Here is a 20,568-nt window from a genome sequence, read left to right as displayed (position 1 = left end):
TATGGAGGTCACCAGGGTAAAGTATGACAAAACATATTAATTCTTCATTCATTCATTCAATATTTGAGCCTCCACAGTGCACCAGGACACCTAACACCTATTTCATTGATTATTATGCAGGCATTAAAATGACTGGAATACTGTTTGTGACATAATTCAGGAACAAACCAGAAACAAAGAAAGCACTGTGTAATTAAAAACTACCAAAAACATAGTTACACATGGCCACACAAAGCTCAACAAAAAATTGTGATTCCATTAGGATGCTGAAATTGTACTTTCACCATCTGCTTCAATGCAGTTTAATGAAACACACCTGAACCCCAAATTTTAAAAATCAATAAAAATGCTTTTAATTTTGCGTACTGCAATAAAACACACAATTTGTGAACACACATCTCATGCTTGCACTTCTGTGCTAAAAATCTTGATCTACAGCTTGCCTGATTAAATGCCTGGATTTTCCCATTAGGCCCAGGAGGCACAGAGCCAAGGGCACACAATACTTTTAGGAGGTCTACGAAAACGTTTTTCTTTAAAATCAGAAGCATAAAAATGAACTTTAAAGTCAAAGAAAATGTCTCAATATGTACTATTAATATATTCATCTTTTTACCACTGCAGTTGTAAAATATAATTTTAACATATTTGTGTGGAGAAAGGGGTCCAGAGGACAAAAATGTCTAGGCCCATGAAAATCATGATGTGTCCCTTCTTGGTCTAAATTTCTTTCAAAACAACAGCAAAGGCAATACCAATATCCCCTCCCTCCAAATAACTTTTAGTACGGTTATCTTTGCAAAGCAAAACATTCTGAGTACAGTCATCCTCCATATCCACAGAGGACCGACTCCAGGATCCCCTTGGATACCCAAACCTATGGATGCTCAAGTCTCTCACGTTAACATGGCATAGGGCTTCGCTGGTGGCGCAGTGGTTGAGAATCCGCCTGCCGATGCAGGGGACACGGGTTCGTGCCCCGGTCTGGGAAGATCCCACATGCCGCAGAGCGGCTGGGCCCGTGAGCCATGGCCACTGAGCCTGCGCGTCTGGAGCCTGCGCTCCGCCAACGGGAGAGGCCATAACAGTGAGAGGCCCGCATACCGGAAAAAAGCAAAAAACAAAAAACAAACAAAAAAAAAACATGGCATAACAGCTGCATATAACTAGGCATACCTTCCAGTATACTTACTTTAAATCATCTCTAGATTACTTATAATACCTAATGCAGATGCTATGTAAATAACTGAAAATACAATGTAAAACCTACGTAAATAGTTGCCAGCATGCAGCAAATTTAAGTTTTGCTGTTTGGAACTTTCTGGGACTTTTTTATTTGACTGAATATTTTCAATCTGCAGTTGGTTGAATCTGCAGATGCAGAGCCTACATATACAGAGGGTTGACTGTATTCTAATCTAACTGTAAAGCCTTAAATGATTACAGAATATAACGTACCTTCAGAGCCAGACTTGAAAACGTATTTGAAACGTTGCACTTAAAGCTCAGCTGTTTATCCAGGTTTCCATCCGGATCCCGCCTCCCATAGTCAGAAAAGCCTGTCCGGTCAGTAGCTGCCACTTTCTGGAACACGGTACATGTCATCCCAGTGAAGCCAGCAGCCTTGATGACATAAGCTTCCAGAGCAATATTGGGTGAATACTTCAAAAGTCAAACAGGAGTTATAAAAGATTTATAATATGGGAAAAAAGCACTTTCAAAGAGTTTCAAACACAAAACACTATACATAAGCTAGAAGAGAAACCTCACATTCTTACTAAACAAAGACACTGTAGATAACTGGCAGAATGAAAAAAGACGCTGGAAACAAAAGGATGTCCTAAAATAGAAAGATAGCCATGAAAAGGAAAAGAGCAAGTCCCAAATTAAAAGTTGCTTCACTCAACACTTCATGCCATCTTCCCTTTTTTCTTTCACGGGAACAACAACTCTTAGCATTAAGTTTCACCAATAAAATCTTTATACAGACTTGCTCCAAAGCTGTTTCTTCAGAAAAAGAGGGGAGGTGCTAGGCCAGACAGAAATGAACAGATTTTGAAAGCAAGTTAGGCCAGAAAATCACCTGAAAAAGATGGCACGTGCCCCAACAATTTTAAGGAATGCAAGAGTGAGACTGAACTCGAGGGTCCACCAAAATGTACGGCCTGCCAATACAAACAGCCACCAAGCCCATGTCTGGAGGACTGCTGCCACCACTCCCTCTGTGAGAACCACGACAGAGAGGGCATGGGAAGTGAGAGGCTGACGGGTCTCTTTCACATCCAGCAAGATGACAGCATGTGCTGTAAATTTCAGGGACAAGATGACATCTCCTTCCTTCAAGGATGATTCATTCTATGCCTACTATAGAGGCAAGGCATCATTCTAAGTACCATATGTGGACGAAGTCCTCTTTAAAAAAATTTTTTTAAACATAGGATTTTCGTGAGAGGCATCTAAAATCTATTGGGAAGATTAAAATTTTTAAATATAAGGAGGCAGAATTTTCCAAGTACCATATGCACAGTAGAAAATAACTGGTGGCTTCCTAAATTTTTAAGACTAAGGAATCTTTGCATTAGCTTCTGTCCCACAGATGACACATTGCGAAAAATCTTACTAAATTCAATTATATTTAGCAAATTATATTCAAATTTTTTTTGTCAATCAAAGACACATATAATCATGATAAACATGTGAAACCTCAGTTGAAAGAAAGAAAACTGCCATTTTGAGATGCCCTTGAAGCCATATCATAAGTAGATATATAGTTTCTCAGAAACTTTTTTATACTTTGAAATGGTGTGCAAATACCCACTACACTGCTCCTTATTATATCCTTGGGTTCTCAGAAGAACGAAGGAAGTTCTCTGTGCTGAGTAATAAGCAAGGCTGAAGCACAGGATTGAAAATGGATCTCAATGACCTGGAGGACCAAGTGTGGCCCTAAAACTGGAAAGCTAATTTCAAGTAAGATCATATGCCTGAGAAGGCAACTACCCTGAACTATGTTGTCAAGATAGGAGTCATGCTAAGCCTCCATTTTGTTTATTATTCAGGAAAGTACTCCGAAACTTAACTGAGCCAAAGGACCAATAAAACATAGTCTCATCAAAAACGTTCCACTGATCAATGGAAAGACAGCAATCTTGAATTGTATAAAATCATAGGAGGAGGTACAGAACATTCGATGGACCCATTAAAATAGTTAGAAAATGAAAATCATGGGCCGGATCAGAATATGACTGCTGAAAGAATGAAGCATTTATTTATTATATTTACCACATCTGTCATATTTACCACATTTTAGAACAAAAGAAGGAAGCCGTACACCAAGAAATTTAGGACAAATAAAACAATACTATTTAATGGAGCGATTATTACGTATAAATAACTCATTATCCCAAGAATGAAACTGACTGAAAAATGCCCACAGGTTCAGAAGGGTTGGGGGGAATCCTTGTTCCCTTTTGAAACTGAAACCTGGGCAAGAAATCCAGCACTGTCTCAAAACATCCTTCAGGGATGGGAACAGAATACCAGCTAGGATGGACAGTGGGTATACGACAGGAGGGCAATTCTATAGTGCTGCTATTTGTGTTGTAGCAAGTTTCAGAGGATGAGATGGTGCTAACCTTTCAAATTACAAATTAAGATAGCACTTTCCAGTTACCAAGAACACAGACTTTTCAGAGGCAAAATTCTCTCTTAAAATGCCTAAGAACAGGAAATTCTGTAATAATCAGCAATAACAAAATACTCGCCCCATAATGGGGAACAGACTTATCTCTTTTGAGTTAGAGCTGCTTTAAATGAACCTTTTCCTTAGAATTCTAGGCTAACGTTGCACTTACTGTTGAATAAACATGAGCTCCGTTTGCTAGCCGGTACGTGGCGATGCGCTGTAGACACTGAACGATCCTACTGCAGGCTTTAGCTTCCCTCTGCGCCAGCCCCAGGACACGATCGTCAGCCAACATGATGTTACTTGCAATGTCAACCATCACATCACCGAGCTAGCAGGCATGCAGGAGAGAAAATGGAAGCTCTTTAAAGCCAACGCAGGCGGCTTTACATCATCAAAATCCTAATGAGACACCCAGATGGGCCTTCAGTCTAAATTTTCACGTGCAAACCCAACAGGCATTTGACTTGCTTCTCATTAAAACATCTTCAGATAGGAAGAGCACAGTCAGTTATAAACATTTGGTAATATTTAGCTCAAAACAGTGCACGTAAGTAACCGTCGAATCATTGGTGAAAAGACCGACACGCAGTACTCAAACTGATCAACGATGGGGGGCGAGGGGGAGAAAGGAGATTAAATTAATCAAGGGGAGGGAAAAGACGTCATGTGATTCTCAGAATAAAAAGACCTCGACTCTGTCTGGAAAAATACTTTTCTTTTTGCGTGTTACTTTAATATTGCGTTACTTTATTAATGTTGTGCGTAACATTATTATTAAGAAATATTTGCCACACATTGTCAATCAACTATACTTCAACTTAAAAAAAATTTTTTAATTAAAAAAAAGCAAGAAACTTACACTGTCTCCCTCTTTAGTATCCCGTTATGTTCAAAACTCTAGGTATGTCCAACTACTGCAAGTTCCCCATATGGGCTGGGAACTTGTCTATACATATGTGGTTCCCTCTACCTCGCATGAGCTGCTTCTTGCTTTCCTCCCAACTCATGGGATGGTTTAAGACCCAGTGCCACGAAATGAATGGATCCTAAGAAGTGTCCACTTTTCCACCGCTTGTTTCATTTCATTTACTGAGTTCTTTTCATTAGCTCAGTTCATAACTTACAGATGTAAACATCTGTCGGGCAATGCCAGTGGAATGTCAATTGGCCATTGTTGATGGTGACTTGTGTGTCCCATATCAGAGAAGTGCACTGAACAGTCCAGGCTAAGGAGGCAGCCTGTTGTCGAGGGGGTTTGCTACTGAGTAAAATGTTCACAAGAGGGAGAGCCATGGCAGAAAGAACACAAGCATTCCAGAGGTAGCACTGGAGGATTTACAAACCGGCAGGTCCTCTAACCAAGAAAGAAGCATCAAAAGCCCCAAAGCCAAGCCAGAAAGCCAAGGCCATTTCAGCAGACCTTTAGATCATCCCAGAAGATCCCAGCTGAGCTTTTCAACCCTGTTCTGCCTCCAATACTCTTCCCAGAGCATGTAACTATGACAGCTGAGAGGGGTTTGAAAAAAGGTCAGTCCTTTCCACCCATGGTTCACTTCAGGAACAAGACAAGCCTGCGGAAATCCACCAGATCCCACCCCCGGAGCCTTGGAGTGAAGCAACTGCAGAAAGACCAGGGGAAAGAACAGAACCGCAGATCCTGACCGTGAGCAGGGCAGACATCTCCCATACCTTCCTTTATTTGTGAAATAGGATAATAACCATCCTGTTTTTTCAGCATGTTGTAAAGATTAAGTTCCACTAATAACTGTAAGACTCCTGAAACCATGCCTGGCACATGGCAGGCACTCAAAACATAGCTCTTCCTGTTATTTTTATTGTTTTTTATTTTCATTTCAATCCCAAAGTAAGTCTATTTGAGGATGACAGGCTCTAGAAGAAGTGTTAAGAGGGGTACATTTTTTTTTTTTTTTTTTTTTTTTTTGCGGTATGCGGGCCTCTCACTGTTGTGGCCTCTCCCGTTGCGGAGCACAGGCTCCGGACGCGCAGGCTCAGCGGCCATGGCTCACGGGCCCAGCCGATCCGCGGCACGTGGGATCTTCCCGGACCAGGGCACGAACCCGTGTCTCCTGCATCCGCAGGCGGATTCTCAACCACTGCGCCACCAGGGAAGCCCACATTTTTAAAGACTATATGTTCATACATATAAAAAGGAACAATGCATCCAGCAAAACTGCCACTTCCTCCTCTGGAAAGCCCCACCGCCTCATCGAATTAAAATATAGTTAAATGACTTCATACTGACCTTACCATCGTGTGTCACAATTCTGTCCTTATTTTAATTCCAATGTAAACATCCTGGGGGCAGGGACAGCACAACATCCTATTTATATCCATACCCTTATTCATTTGTGTAACTCTTCGTATAAAAGCCAATAGTTGTACAATTATCCATTCACTCCCTGACTAAATATCTATTGAGGACCAAGGTGAACTAGACACTGTCCCAAGCAATGAAGATTCAGCAGTTAAAGAAACATAAAAGATCTGTTTTGGAGTTTATACCTAGTAAAGAAAATATATAACAAGCAAGTAAATACATTTTTAAAAAGTGACTAAGTTGTGCTACCTGCAAGAAAGGAAATAAGCAGAGTAGTATATGATAGATAGTAATGGAATATAATTCAAAAACCCTATTCCAATAGACTCACATATTCTCAAGAGGCATTTCACCCAAACCCAAGACATCAACAAGATCAAACTCTGTAGAATCCTGAATCTGTTCATTTGACACAATTCTTGAAAACATCAACACCTTGGAACATATTCCTAAAAGCAACAGGTATGAGGGTAAATTTCATTTTAACAGAAGCCCTTATTTCTGGAGTTATGAAGACGGGTAGTGACTCCTGTATATGTCAATGCCATTTACACAGCAACTGAAATAATAACTGCCACCTCTTAAGGGGAATTCAGAGTAGCTGGACTAATTTGGTTATGTTTTTATCTCTTACTCTTAACTTTTATTTCAAATTTGTATGTGAAAATAAATAAAAAAGAGATGATGTGGTAAGATATACCTTACTGCAGGGGTCCCCAACCTTTCTGGCACCAGGGACTGGTTTCCTGGAAGACAATTTTTCCACGGACGGGGGGTGAAGGAGGGGATGGTTCGGGCAGTCATGCAAGCCATGGGGAGCGATGGGGAGGGATGGGGAGGGATGGGGAGGGATGGGGAGGGACGGGGAGGGAGGAAGGGGGAGGGACAGGGAGAGAGGGAGGGGGAGGGACGGGGAAGGAGGGAGGGGGAGGGACGGGGAAGGACGGGGAGCGAAGTGGAGCGATGAGGAGGGATGTGGAGCTATGGGGAGGGATGGGGAGCGATGGGGAGGGATAGGGAGCGATGGGGAGAGAGGGGGAGGGAGGGGGAGGGATGGGGAGCGATGGGGAGGGATGGGGAGCGATGGGGAGGGAGGGGGAGCGATGGGGAGCGATGGGAAGCGGCAGATGAAGCTTTGCTCACCTCCTGCTGTGCAGCCCAGTTCCTAACAGGTCTCAGACGGGGACCGGTAGGCTGCCCGGGGGTTGAGGACCCCTGCTCTATAGCTATAAGAAAAGAAATGACCACTGGCTGCAAAAACTTAAAAGATAAAATACAGGAAAATACCAATTCTCCTCTGAGGCACTACTCAAATATTTCTGTAGTGTTTAAAAAATGAGCACAAGTACAACAGCTTCATAATTTCTGTAAAAGTTTTACATGTATGGACTTTCTGAAAATGCAACATGAGACGTGATTGATATATCATCTCTTCTGAAAAACTATTTTTTGATCAAAGAACTACAGCTATGGGTCACTAGATAATGCCAGTAAAGGAATTTAACATGTGTTAATAATTGTAAAGAAGAGAAATATCTCTAAGAAGGTACAGAGCTAATAAGAGGGTTGCCTTAGCTGAGAACAAGCTATTTTTCTCATTATTTCATTACAAGTGGCTAAGAACTAAGGAAAGGGATTTGTTGCCAATATATTCCCTAGGGCAGGTAATCACAAAATGCTACATGCTTCTGTAGCTTGGTTACGGAAGTAGTTCTGAATCCTTCACAGTGGCAAAAAAAGGACACAGAAAGGATAACAGTGCATGAAAAACTACACTGGATTTAAAAAGTATTCCTGAAATCTGACACACAGATATAGTTTAATAACTGCAACCAGCGTTAGGAAGCACTGTCTTCTCTCTTTGACCGCATTCCCTGAAGGCCACGCCAGCCACAAAAGGGTCAGAAGGAATCATGCACCTGCTCTTCCACCTGTCACACTAAACGGTGAGGATCAAATGAAAACACTCTGAACGCACTTTATCCAAGATAAAAGGATAAGGAAATGAAAATGCCACATTAATAACAGTGAAATCGTTAAATGTCATCTGCCGTAAGAGACAGAATATTTCATGTTCTTTTCTATATTCATGCTCAGAACCCTGGGCAAAATTAGTTCAAAAATCATCCGTAAATTCCATGAATTTCTGATGTTAGTTCATGAAACACACAAGATAATACATTGACTAAACTTGATGATATTTAATTTTAATGTAATAGAAGCATAAAATAACACCGCAGCTAGAATATTTATGTGCCTTGGAGTTAAGTACTCCTGGGTTAAGATTTCAACTGTCCCGTACATGTTAAATGCCCATAGCAAATTATTTAGCCTCTCCAAGACTCAGTTTGCCCATCTGTAAAATGAGATCAAGAACCCTATGAGAAGTGCCCAGAATGTCTCACTTCATAGTAAATTAAGGGGAGGGGGGGGGGAAAAAAAACCCAAGGCAAATATCTTCATTAAGTAATTCATGCAGTTTGAGAAAAGTCAAGAGATCTAGGCCCCTCCCCACCTTTATGTTTTCAAGCACGAATCAGCAGGGGGTACCCTCAGCAATTCTAAGATCCAGAGAAGCAAAAATTACAGACACACGTATCAGCAGGGCAGTACGCTGGGCAGTTGTTTGGGGACAGCCAAGGTGGAGATGGGAAGTGCAGAACTGACATGTATTCCAAACCTGACTAGATAATTACGAGAGCAGTTGACATCATTATTTAAGTTCAAATAGTCTTCATGGTTTTCTCCCAATTACAAACTATTATATCGAGATCATACCTATCTCAAGGTATGTTATGTTGCCCTGATTACTTTTAATGAAGGAATTGCTCTTTTGTGAAAGTCAAGGTGTAAGAGTGTATTTATGTCACTGTTAACTGGCTTCAGCATCCTGGGGGTCTGGGGACCCCACTGAACGCTTCTCAGCTTGTTTAGTTAAGTAGTCAATATTCAGTGAGAGGTCTAATTGTGATGATCATCAGGACTACGGCAAAGGTGAAAGCTCTGACATCACTGTGGTACAGAAGTAAAGAGGATGATGATGGGGAAATGGGTGGGAAGGGAAGAGGGGAAAAAGATTGAAAATAATGTCACATGGAATAAATGCTGCATTTATTCTCCATTTCTTTACAGAAAGGATTTGAGGCAGCCTAACACAATTAAAAAGATTATTTATCTTTTAATTTAAAAAGAATTAAGAGTGAGAAATACAGACTTAAGAGAGACACACATAAGTCAAAAATACACGTCACTGCAAATACCATATCATTTATATGTGGAAACTAAAATATGACACAAATGAACTGTATATGATGCAGAAACAGACTCACAGACATAGAGAACAGATTTATGGTTGCCAAGGGAGAGGGGAGGAGGGGGAGGGATGGACTGGGACTCTGGGGTTAGCAGATGCAAACTACTACATATAGCAAGGATGGGCAATGGGTCCTACTGTATAGCACAGGGAACTATATTCAATATTCTGTGATAAACCATAATGGAAAAGAATATAAGAAAGAATGTCTCTATATATTTGTGTGTGTGTGTGTATAACTGAATCACAAATTAATGCAACATTGTAAATCAACTATACTTCAATTTAAAAAAAAATTACATGTCAATGGCAGAGCTGCTGGGACTGGGGAAAAATTGATGCTTACTATGTTTCTAGTCAAGGCAATAAAGACAATTTTACAATTAACAGAAAGAAGAACATTTCCTCCAGGTAGACAAACTTGCTTTTATGAAAAAAATTCTGAGAACACGTGAAGAACACTATTCAAGAGAGGCAGGGTGCAATGGGCAACACCCTCAGTCATACGTTCACAACAAATGGAAAAGTTGAACTTCTAAGATTCCTCCAGTTCTCCCAATGGAAGCAGATTCTGGATTTTTTCTGATTACAGAAACATTATGTGCATCTCGTTTTCTGGAAGTATGAAGGTCTGAGTACCCTGGACAATTCTTATAAAAGTGAAAAATGCTAAAGGAAAAAAGTTACCTTTTAAACGCACCACTGGTCAGTGAGAAAATAAAGCCTCCACCAGAGACTAACAGCAAAACAACATGAATCCAAGGAGCTCTGAGGGTGAACTCAGCTGATCACCGACTATGTTTTGACTTCCATGCAGGGCCTAGGCCCCGCCAACACAGGCCTAACAGGACAAGACCACTGCGTAAAGCTGATAACCCAAAGGAGAAACCTCCAGGGTCAGTGCAAACCAGCATTAAATTAGCCTCAAGAAAGGAAGGGAATGGCAAGGAAACTTGAAACTTCCCTGTCTTGACCCTGACACGAGGTGGGAGGTGAAAAAATCTCTTCCCTGACAATTTGTCAACACAAATCAACCTTCACACAGGACTGAAAGCAGAGTTCACCTTTCTTCTGTGGTCTGTAAAACCTCAAGCCAAGAACTAATTTCAAAGTGACCCCCTTACCCCGATATTGCCCCTCGGCACTTAGCAGCAGCACATAAATATCACACTTAATAATGATACATTAGAGCATTCTCATTAAGACCGCTCATCACCAATATGAATCAGCACTGTTCTGGAGGTCCTCACCAATGTATATATAACCAGAAAAAAAGAAGGATGTATTTTATAGAGGAACAGAGAAACCAGCTGTTCTTTACTGGTGACATAATTATCTAGAAAATCCCACATAACCAACTACAAAATTATATGAATGAACTCCCAGACATGAGGTCCACATTTTTTTTAAAAAAACCATAATCAAGGAAAATTGAACATGGACTAGGTATTTTATGACATTAAGGACTTAGAATTCATTTGGGTGATATAATAACAGTATCATGGTTCTATTTTTAAATTCCTTATAATTAAAAAAATTATGGATGAAATGTGACATCTAAAATTTGCTATTAAATGTTCCAGCAATGAAAAAGACAGAAAGATACAGAGAGTGAGACAGAGAGAGAGAAGGTGGCAGGGATAGAACACAAAGGAGATGAGTGGATAGGAGAGATGAAACAAGATTGGTAAATACTGAAAATTGTTGAAGCTTTGTGAAAGGTATTTTTTTAAAGTATTAATAATAACATTCCTTCTCCTATGTTTTTGGCATTTTCCAATTTAAAAAAAGTTTCTGGAAAGTTTTTAAAAAGTTAAACCCAAAGAGAACTTTTTTAAAAAAGCAAGATAAGGATAGAAAATGAAGATTCTACAGGGGTTCTCAAAGCCTGTGCCAAAGACTTGTTGCCCAGTATCACCTGGAATTTGTAGAAATGCCAATTCTCAGACTCCCTCACAGACCTACTGAATCAGACCTCGGGGCATGGGGCTCACCAGTCTGTGTTTAACAAACCTTCCAGGTGATCATGACACACACACACATTTGAGAAACCATGTGGTGGAAGGATCAAAAAGCCAGAAGCTGGGTCTTTGAAAATCTTAACAATACAGAAAAGTCTGACAAGTAAGATGAAGGAATAAAACATTAAAAATACTGAAAATGAAAAAGAAACATAACCATCAATACTGAAGTGATTATGTCTTAAAATGAATAAATGAAACAACTTTACATTAAAAAAAATCTGTACATAAAAATGTAGTAAATTAGCATTAAGGTGCATGCTTCACTCACATATTTAAAATGAGAACACAGTAAGGAGACTATACCATGTAACCAACTCTAATCTTCATAGACTTTCTCATCTTCTGAAATGGATATACATTTGTTTTCATACGAGAAATCAGTATCGTAAATATGGAACAGACACTGCCTGACAGACAACCTTCAGCTCTTTTTAAAAGACCCCAGTAAACAAATCATCTAGATCTGGCAGTTTGATAGCTTCCAGCACCCACCTAAGACAATAAGAGTACCACCCTGTGTTGGCTAGATTCAATCACAGGTTATTTTAGTTATAACAAAATTCACAGCAGAATAACTTTTTGGACATAATAGAAAAATCAATTTAATTGTTTGTCCAATTATGCTATATGCATTTAAGGATACCTCAGCGTAATTTTATGCAGTGGTAATTAACTTAAAATGAAGCCCTTAAGCCTCATTTGACTGCCTCTTAATATAGTAATAAACGGTGAAAGCAATGGCCTGCAGTCTAAGTTTCCAAAGAATCAGCTATCTGTCACTGCATCACAGGTAATATCACATTTATACCTCAATTATTCAATCCTGAATAATTTTCCTGCTTCTTCTATTTATACTTAATAAGTTGCCATCATTTGTTTCCAAAGATGATTAAAATTTTACCTCCTATGTTAGCCAGTGAAAGTGACAGCAATCTCCTTCAAACTAAGTTTGTAGATAAGTAACTAAAGCAGTCTCGTGATTTTTTTTTTTTAAGGACCTCTTTCGTAGTCTCTGAGATCATAATAATGTTAAATTTCCCAACCCTATAAAAAGTATATCCTAGCTTTGCAATGATTCTGCAAAACAGTTCCACCTACATTTCTCACTTGCGCACTCAAACTTTGCACGTTACACAGGGCAATTATCATCCCCCATTTTAAAAACAAAGGGCCCATGGTTAATAACTCACGAACCAGGTCCACTTCCAATCCTCAACAAGGTGCTTCCCCCTAAGAACATACTAAAGTAGCAGACCATTTTTTCCACACAGCGGCAAACATGGTGGAATGTACTGCATTGTTCTTCCCGAGCTGAGAGGCGTGCAGAAGTCCCTCACACCAAAACAGGGCAGCATGGGAATAAGTATCTAGTACATGATGGCAAAAATCTTTCTCCAGGTCCACTTTCCAAATGTCATTCCAATTACTCTAGTGACCACCTTCCATGAATGACTTCTAATCATGTGGGCAGCTAACCTGTGATTATAATCAACAAGGGAGAGCAGCATTACCACAGAAGCAGAATTCACACGGCTCCTCCCAGTGCTAGAAAAATTTACCATGCGAAGCAGGCTGTGGCCCAAAGACACAATCAAGCAAGAGAACAGTTCATTAGGAAACTGTGGTCTGAAGTTCAGATAACAACACAGAAATGCTAACTCATCGTCAAGTGGTCCGTTGACCTGAATCCCATTTACATACATGTCACTATTTTCTTTCCTTTAACAGCTACGTCACATCCAGTAAAGTACCTAATGTACCAGCGCTGCAGTTTCAAAACTTACCACCAAAATGCAAGATATTAATAGATACTATACAAAAAAAATTCCTTGGTTAAATGATTTAGGAAAAAAGGCATATTACTTACCTTTTTTGCACATTAATGAATCTGAGATGTCCAACATAAAGAAATACATTAGACTTTGTTTAGTCCAGTCTTTTCCCCACAGTACTTTTGGAATACAATGACAGGGCAACACTGTACTAGAAAGTAAATGTTATACAGCAGAAACTTCTGGATGAGACAGCCAAGGTTCTTGGGTTCTGTTTTCAGCTCTGCACTAACCTAGCTGAAAAACCTTAGGTAAATCATTTAATTTTCTCTGGGCTTCAGTGTATGACCTAATCTAAGTTTCTTCTACCTCTAAAATTCATTTTTATGTAAGTGATTTTAGCACAAGAGTAACAGTTTATATAAAGCTCTCACCTAGTTGGAAACTGAAAGTTTAAGAATATGTTAATCTGCACCTAAAAACTTATTCAAAACATTATTTGCTGCTCATTCATTCTGAAAACCGTGGTTGTCAAAGTTTTCCATTAAAAGATATCATGTGGACAAGCATATCACAGTTTTAACGTGGCCCCTTTTCAAAGCTATTAAATTTTCCTAACTTGTGTATTTTAATCACATGGAATTTTTTTTTAAGTTCCTAAAGTAGTCTTTCACTTCTCTAGGACATTCCAAAAGCAGTTAAGCAATTTAACACAAGATCTGGGGGCCTAAAACTCTCATTAAGAAGGATGAACACCTGACAGCGTGGAGAAGAGAAATCCCAGGCAGCCTGAGAGCAGCAGCCAGGCTGACCTACAACGTGGATGCAGGACGTTGCTTTCTCACAGGTTGGCTCTGCCCTATCACGGTAATTTCCAAGAACTGACAGTTCACCTCTACTCTTCCCAACAAGTCACTATAATGGAGCATAGGTTTTTCAATGACAATTTTAGAAGTTAAAAGGTATATTTAGTTCAAATACAGCAAACATAAACAGCCTTTCAAAATACAGATTCAACCCTATCACATGACCATTTGCTGATATGCTATATGCTACAAATCTGAACCAGAAAATACCTCTTTTGATTTTTCCTCTTTAGTAAATCTTCCAAACTTCTCTATCATTTCAGCCACAAATATAACATCCATCTTGTCAGAAAAGTTGGCTGCTTCCACAGTGTAAGCCAATAATTGTCGGGCTGTGGCCACAGCGTTGGTAAGATTGAGGGGCATCTATATTAAAAAGGCAAAAAGAAGCACTTAGCGAAATGGACAAAATTTTGACACCTTACCTTTGCATTTCAAAACATGGCAATGAATTCAAATTTTTTATCATTGACTCACTATGACCTTCTTAAAGTGCTTTTCCAAAACTGAGAAGGCTGAAATATTATTGGAAACTTACCTGAAGGAATTATTTTTAACTTGGAATGGAATATAACAGTACATAAATGGGCTGCACAATCTCTTCATCTCTACCTAGCCAAAGTCTATATATACTCAACTCCAATTGCCTAGTAACACCTTTCCCAAGTGTTCCAGCCAGGAAGGATAAATATCTGGCCTGGAACTCCTGCCACATGCGAGCATGAATCACTTATTTGCCTCTTATCTGTATTGCCATGCACTGCCAGTAATGTTTCCCATTTGTTTATTTATTGACTTAAACACGACTCAGCACCAACCATTACAAAAAGTGTATATCAGGTGCAGAGGAACGTAAGAAAATGTGTAACACACAGAAACCACCTGCCAGCCGCTTATAATCTGCTATGGTTGAAAAAAAGACACACAGAAGCAGAGATAAGAAAAAGCATACGAATGGTACAAGTGCAACAAGGGATCACTTGTGACAAAGGATTTATAAAAGGAACTAAAGGGTAGCTTCCCAGGTGCACTTGAAGGATGGTTGCGATTTTGCCTGGAGATACAGATGATGAAAGTATTCAGGCAAAGGCACAGAGTCAGGTCATAACTGGAAAGGAAGAGTGATGCCAGAGATGCCCTTCTCTGGTTGAGAAGGACAGGTCTGATCCCAAAGACACAGTCCACTGAAGTATAAACACCAAATCCTAGTATTAAAAAAAAAAATCTTAAGTATTTGGTGTGAGTACCACGTTTTATGAGCACCCTCGGCCGATCTGAAGACTTTCCAGTTACCTGATTAAACATATAAAGAACTCTAGTGACATCATTTGCATACTGGCAGCGAGAATAATCATCATCCGCCCAAAAGCCACCTCGATCACATCTGCGCCAGGCCTTTCTCTCATCCTGGGCGTTTCCGGGATAGATCCCACCGCTGTGGGTATTCCGAGTACACTGCAGATGTGCAGTAATGCCTGCCAGCGTTCTGGGCCACCTAGAGAGACAAAGACAAAATGGCCTAAGAGAACCTACACTGACACTAGTAACGGTGGAGGAAAATCAAGGTTTAGAACATGTCACACAGAATCAGAGAAAAATGAAGAAGAAACAAAACTCCTTTAATAATAAGGAGCAAAAAAAAAAATTTTTAAGTTAAAATGGACTAAACCGTTTTAAGCTATCAGCCAAGCGTATTTTATTACAGAACATTTTCAGAATATTTTCCTAAAATATTCTAAATATAAACAGACAGGGAAATTGTATCTTACCCAGTAGAAAAGAAAAATGGTACACCAAATGGTCCTGCGCTTCTTTTTAATTACTGTTACTATATTGTTGGCTTATATAACCATTAGTCACATAAGGTCAGAATCTTGTCCAATATAAATAGAATTTGCCCTTTCACAGAAGGAGAGCTAGTATATGTGTAGAAAAGAGCTACTATAGCAGGCCCAAGACTGCTCTCCTTAGAAAGGCCTGCTTGCAATGCTGGCCCTTCGGTGGCACCTAGGAACTTGGGGCTTGGAGTGTTCCCATAAACAGTTAACTGGTAAGGGTGATTCACTGTACCTAGACTGTCTGGACAAGCAATACGGTGTATGCTGGGCACCTGCTTTCTTCCTGGGGGTCTGAAATTTTGGCATCAGGTAGGCAGAGGATGCCTACATGAGCAGCTCTCAACAAGAACTTTGGGTGCTGTGTCTCCAGTGGGCTTCCCTGGGCAGAAACACTACACAGAGGCTGCTGTCTTTTCAAGGCTGGAGGAAGTGAGCTCTGTGTGACCTTCCTGGGAGGCAGAGATAATCAAGAACTTTACACATGGATCTCTCCAGAACCCACCTGTGTCTTTTCCCCTATTATCCAGCTATGTATATTACTGTATCACTATATCTTAGATGTCACTACAGCTATACGCTGAATCCCGTAAGTCCTTTTAGCAAACTTCTGCACTTGGCTGGGATGGCAGGGGGTGGGTCTTGAAGACGTCCAATATGATATACAACCAAATTTATCTGGGTGAAGCCCAGATAAATTGTACAGTCACTGTGCAAGTGAAGTGACTACACTGACCTGCTGGTATGGATCAGCACTAACTGGATTGAGAGAAATCTTTCTTATTTGAGCTCTATTTCTCCAAAACTGGGAATGAAAATAACATATTTAATAAAAGTTATAGCTGACTCATAACATATGAACTGCTAAATTATAATATCAGGCACACCAAAATAGAATGCATTATGAAAAACTATATAAAAGATCAAGCAAGACTAAACTAAAACTTATCAATGCAGTGGAAGTTGTAACTGTATAATATCTTATGGAATATGTCAACAGATAAATAATTCATTCATCAGTTATATGATTAGACTCTACTTCTATTTTTAAAAATGGAAAACACTGCAAAACTATGAGTAAAAACAGAAGATCCACCATAAGCAGAAGAAACACACTATGACTATTTAATGAAGATGTTGAATTTAACAAAATTAACAAATGTTATATACTGTACTTTAAAGTATACTTCCAATATTTAAATATTATAGATTAACAGTTAACCCACATAAAAAAGTTATCCACTGGTAATAATAAATTATGATTTCCACACATTCATGCCAAGGAGAATTTTAAAGGGGGGAGGGGGAGGAGGACAAAAGACAATTTTTAAAAAATCATTGAAGAAGTAGCTGAGGTAAAGATGTCATTGCTTCTTTACCTTTGACTTGAAAGATTAACACCAAAGGGTTTTTTTTCTAATCCTTAAAAATCAGACTTACAGCCACAAGGCAGCAATACCACCAATCATAAGACAGCTATAAACTGGGTATTCAACAATCTTTATGCTGCTTTACAGAGCTACATATTTCCCTTCATTTATATTAACTATATAACTCATTACTAAAATTCTAAACATAAAGAACTTTAGGTAAATAACATTCAAAGATAATGTTTTAAAGTAACTTTGAAAGTAAGGAGAGTCTAAGGTAAAAGTTGTTAGCTCTCACAAATTCTAAACTTTCTACTAAAAAAATAGCAAACAAATCACAGTATTTAACCCATTCTGATCATCTTAACAGAGTCCACACTAGTGGCTCCCCAGCTTTCAGACCACCCAACAGCCTTTCTTTCTCAAAGTCCCTCTTGCTTAATTGCCAGAAGAACCAAACAGGGGAGCAAAAATGGTTATGTGTTTCTGCTAATTATGATGTCTACTTAACTGCCTACAGTTAAAAGTCAATTAGCACCACAAAACCTTCCAAAGGTCATCCAAAAAAAGCCCTTAAAAAAAACCAGGAAATGCTATTAGCACAGTATTTTAGTAGAATTTCCAAACTGTCTCCTAAAGTAGTGGTTCTTAACGTTTACAACAAAACCACCTGATAAAAATGAACACTTCTGGCTCAACCTTCAGAGACTCATAAATCAATAGATCTGAGATAAAGTTCAGGCACCTGTTCTTACTTTTAATCTCCATAAATGATTCTGAAATCACTTATGGGTAGTCCTGAGATATATAAGGATATATATGTGAATACACATACATTTCTCAAATTTTCTTTCTGAGGATAGGAGACTGATCACATATGTCTATGCCTTTGAGAAAAACAAGATGAGGGGCCAGTCAGCCCTTTCCAGCACTCTCCATGTCACTGACCTGAAATCCCCTTTATTGTTTACCACCCTCTCGGGAGGACAGTACTGTGCAGAGCTTTCTAAGACCACAATATCGACGGTTCTCGTATTGTTCCCACGTTTGGACTGGACATGGCAGCCCCAATTTCCAGTCGATCCAGCCTGAATATTAGAAATGGTTAGGGCACTGCATGAAGAAAGAGTTTAAAGAGAGAGAAAATATGGTTAGGCAAGAAGGAAGACAACATGTGCTTCGATCATTCTTTGAGCAAACATGAATGTATGCTGTAGGCCAAGCGCTTGCTTGCTAGATTAAAAATAATAATAATAATAATAAAATAACCCCTCCATTTAAGTACTTCAGCAGCAAGTCAAAACAGGCAGGTAAAGGAAGACCTAAAATACTACGGTAAAAGCTATAGCAGAAGAATGAATGGAGTGGCACTGAGCCTTCTCCCTCCAAGAAAAGGGAGGGCAGGCCACCACAGGGAGCAAAAACCAAGTGCCAAGGCAGAAACATCACGGCACTTCCTTCAGCAAAACTAAAGAAGAGTCAATTTCTGTTTTGTACATAAGTTCATTTGTAACCTTCTTTTTTTTAGATTATACGTACAAGCAATAAAAACAGAAATAGATGCGCAGACACAGAAAACAAACTTATGGTTACCAAAGGGGAAAGGGGGAGGAGGGATAAATTAGGTGTTTCGGATCAGTATACACACAATCCTATAACATAAAATGGTAACCAGCAGGGAATTTCACTCAATATTTTGGAATAACCTATAAGGGAGAAGAATCTGAAATAGATACATGCATACATGTATAACTGAATCACTTTGCTGTACAACTGAAACTAACACATTATAAATCAACTATACTTCAATAAAAATAGAAAAAAAACAAAATGATAATTTAAAAAAAACTAACAGTTTCCAAGTTACATCTACCTTTTCAGATCCACACTCAAGCATGAAGAAGACTAATATTATGAAGTGTGTAATTAATATTTAAGATGAAATATTTTGTGCAAAAGGGGTTAAAACCTGTTAAGTCTCTAAAAAGATTTAATAAATTACCAATAATGCTTTAACAAAAGTAGCTTTCCATTTAAAAGTACACTTCAACTTATAATAACAGCTATATTTCTAAATAGCTGTCAGAAAATTCAACTTTCAAGATGAAATCATAATTCTCTAATATAAAACCTATTAATTAAAGAGCAAATGTCAGAACCTTCAATTAAACTTTATTCCCCCACATGATCTACTATACTTTGCTTTTATGTACATACAAACAAATCATTAGACATAAAGCATGTATAATTTTAATGAACTTAACAAAATAATGCCTTGAAATTAAAACACATTTTTCTAGCTTCCTAAAATCATTAATGGCTATACAACAACAAATGTTCTAATAAAGACTTTGAGGCACTGTGATTCTGAATCAAAGAAAATATTTATCATCTTTACTAAGTTAGCAAACAAATTAAAACATTGAAATAAATATATTCAAGGTAAAATGACACAGAAGAGTTTGACATTAAATTTAGATAATCAGAAAGTCTGTCAAACATTATACTTTGCATAACTCTATTGAACTAGGAAGAAGTGCATAAAAATTTTTGGCAATAAAAAGCATTCTCTAATCCAGAGATCCCCAAATTTTCTTGGTTCATGGTTCCTTCACTGACTAGATAACTTCCACAATGCCCCTAGCCTAAAAGAAACACCTAGGGTGAAAGCAATCTACAGATTCAATGCAATCCCTATCAAACTACCAATGGTATTTTTCACAGAACTAGAACAAAAAATTTTACAGTTTGTATGGAAACACAAAAGACCCCAAATAGCCAAAGTAATCTTGAGAAAGAAAAATGAAGCTGGAGGAATGAGGCTCCCCCCGACTTCAGACTATACTACAAAGCTACAGTAATCAAGACAGTATGGTACTGGCACAAAAACAGAAATGTACAACAATGGAACAGGATAGGAAGCCCAGAGATAAACCCATGCAAATAGGGTCAACTTATCTTTGATAAAAGAGGGAAGAATATACAATGGAGAAAAGACAGCCTCTTCAGCAAGTAGTGCTGGGAAAACTGGACAGCTACATGTAAAAGAATGAAATGAGAACACTCCCTAACACCATACACAAAAATAAACTCAAAATGGATTAAAGACCTAAATGTAAGGCCAGACACTATCAAACTCTTAGAGGAAACCATAGGAAGAACACCCTATGACATAAATCATAGCAAGATCCTTTCTGACCCACCTCCTAGATAAATGGAAATAAAAACAAAAATAAACAAATGGAACCTAATGAAACTTAAAAGCTTTTGCAGAGTAAAGGAAACCATAAACAAGACCAAAAGACAACCCTCAGATGGGAGAAAATATTTGCAAAAGGAAGCAAATGACAAAGGATTAATCT

At 38.8% G+C, this 20,568-nt stretch overlaps 1 protein-coding gene across 2 annotated transcripts in view; it reads right to left on the bottom strand.

Annotated features, from left to right (window-relative positions):
* Nucleotides 1-20,568, bottom strand: part of ADGRA3 (adhesion G protein-coupled receptor A3) — a 111,727-nt gene that overhangs the window by 31,767 nt on the left and 59,392 nt on the right. For both annotated transcript variants that reach the window (XM_059066476.2, XM_067036348.1), the window contains 5 exons: nt 18,155-18,319; nt 15,295-15,496; nt 14,212-14,367; nt 3,855-4,016; nt 1,459-1,662 (listed from right to left, as the gene is read on the bottom strand). In XM_059066476.2, coding sequence (XP_058922459.1) covers nt 1,459-1,662; nt 3,855-4,016; nt 14,212-14,367; nt 15,295-15,496; nt 18,155-18,319 — 889 coding nt within the window. The remainder of the gene's footprint in view (nt 1-1,458; nt 1,663-3,854; nt 4,017-14,211; nt 14,368-15,294; nt 15,497-18,154; nt 18,320-20,568) is intronic.

Source organism: Kogia breviceps, chromosome 6 (assembly GCF_026419965.1).
Source record: "Kogia breviceps isolate mKogBre1 chromosome 6, mKogBre1 haplotype 1, whole genome shotgun sequence".
In the NCBI taxonomy this organism is placed as follows: domain Eukaryota; kingdom Metazoa; phylum Chordata; class Mammalia; order Artiodactyla; family Physeteridae; genus Kogia; species Kogia breviceps.
The sequence above is the reverse complement of the archived record's forward strand: the minus strand, read 5'-3'. Positions and strand labels throughout refer to the sequence as shown.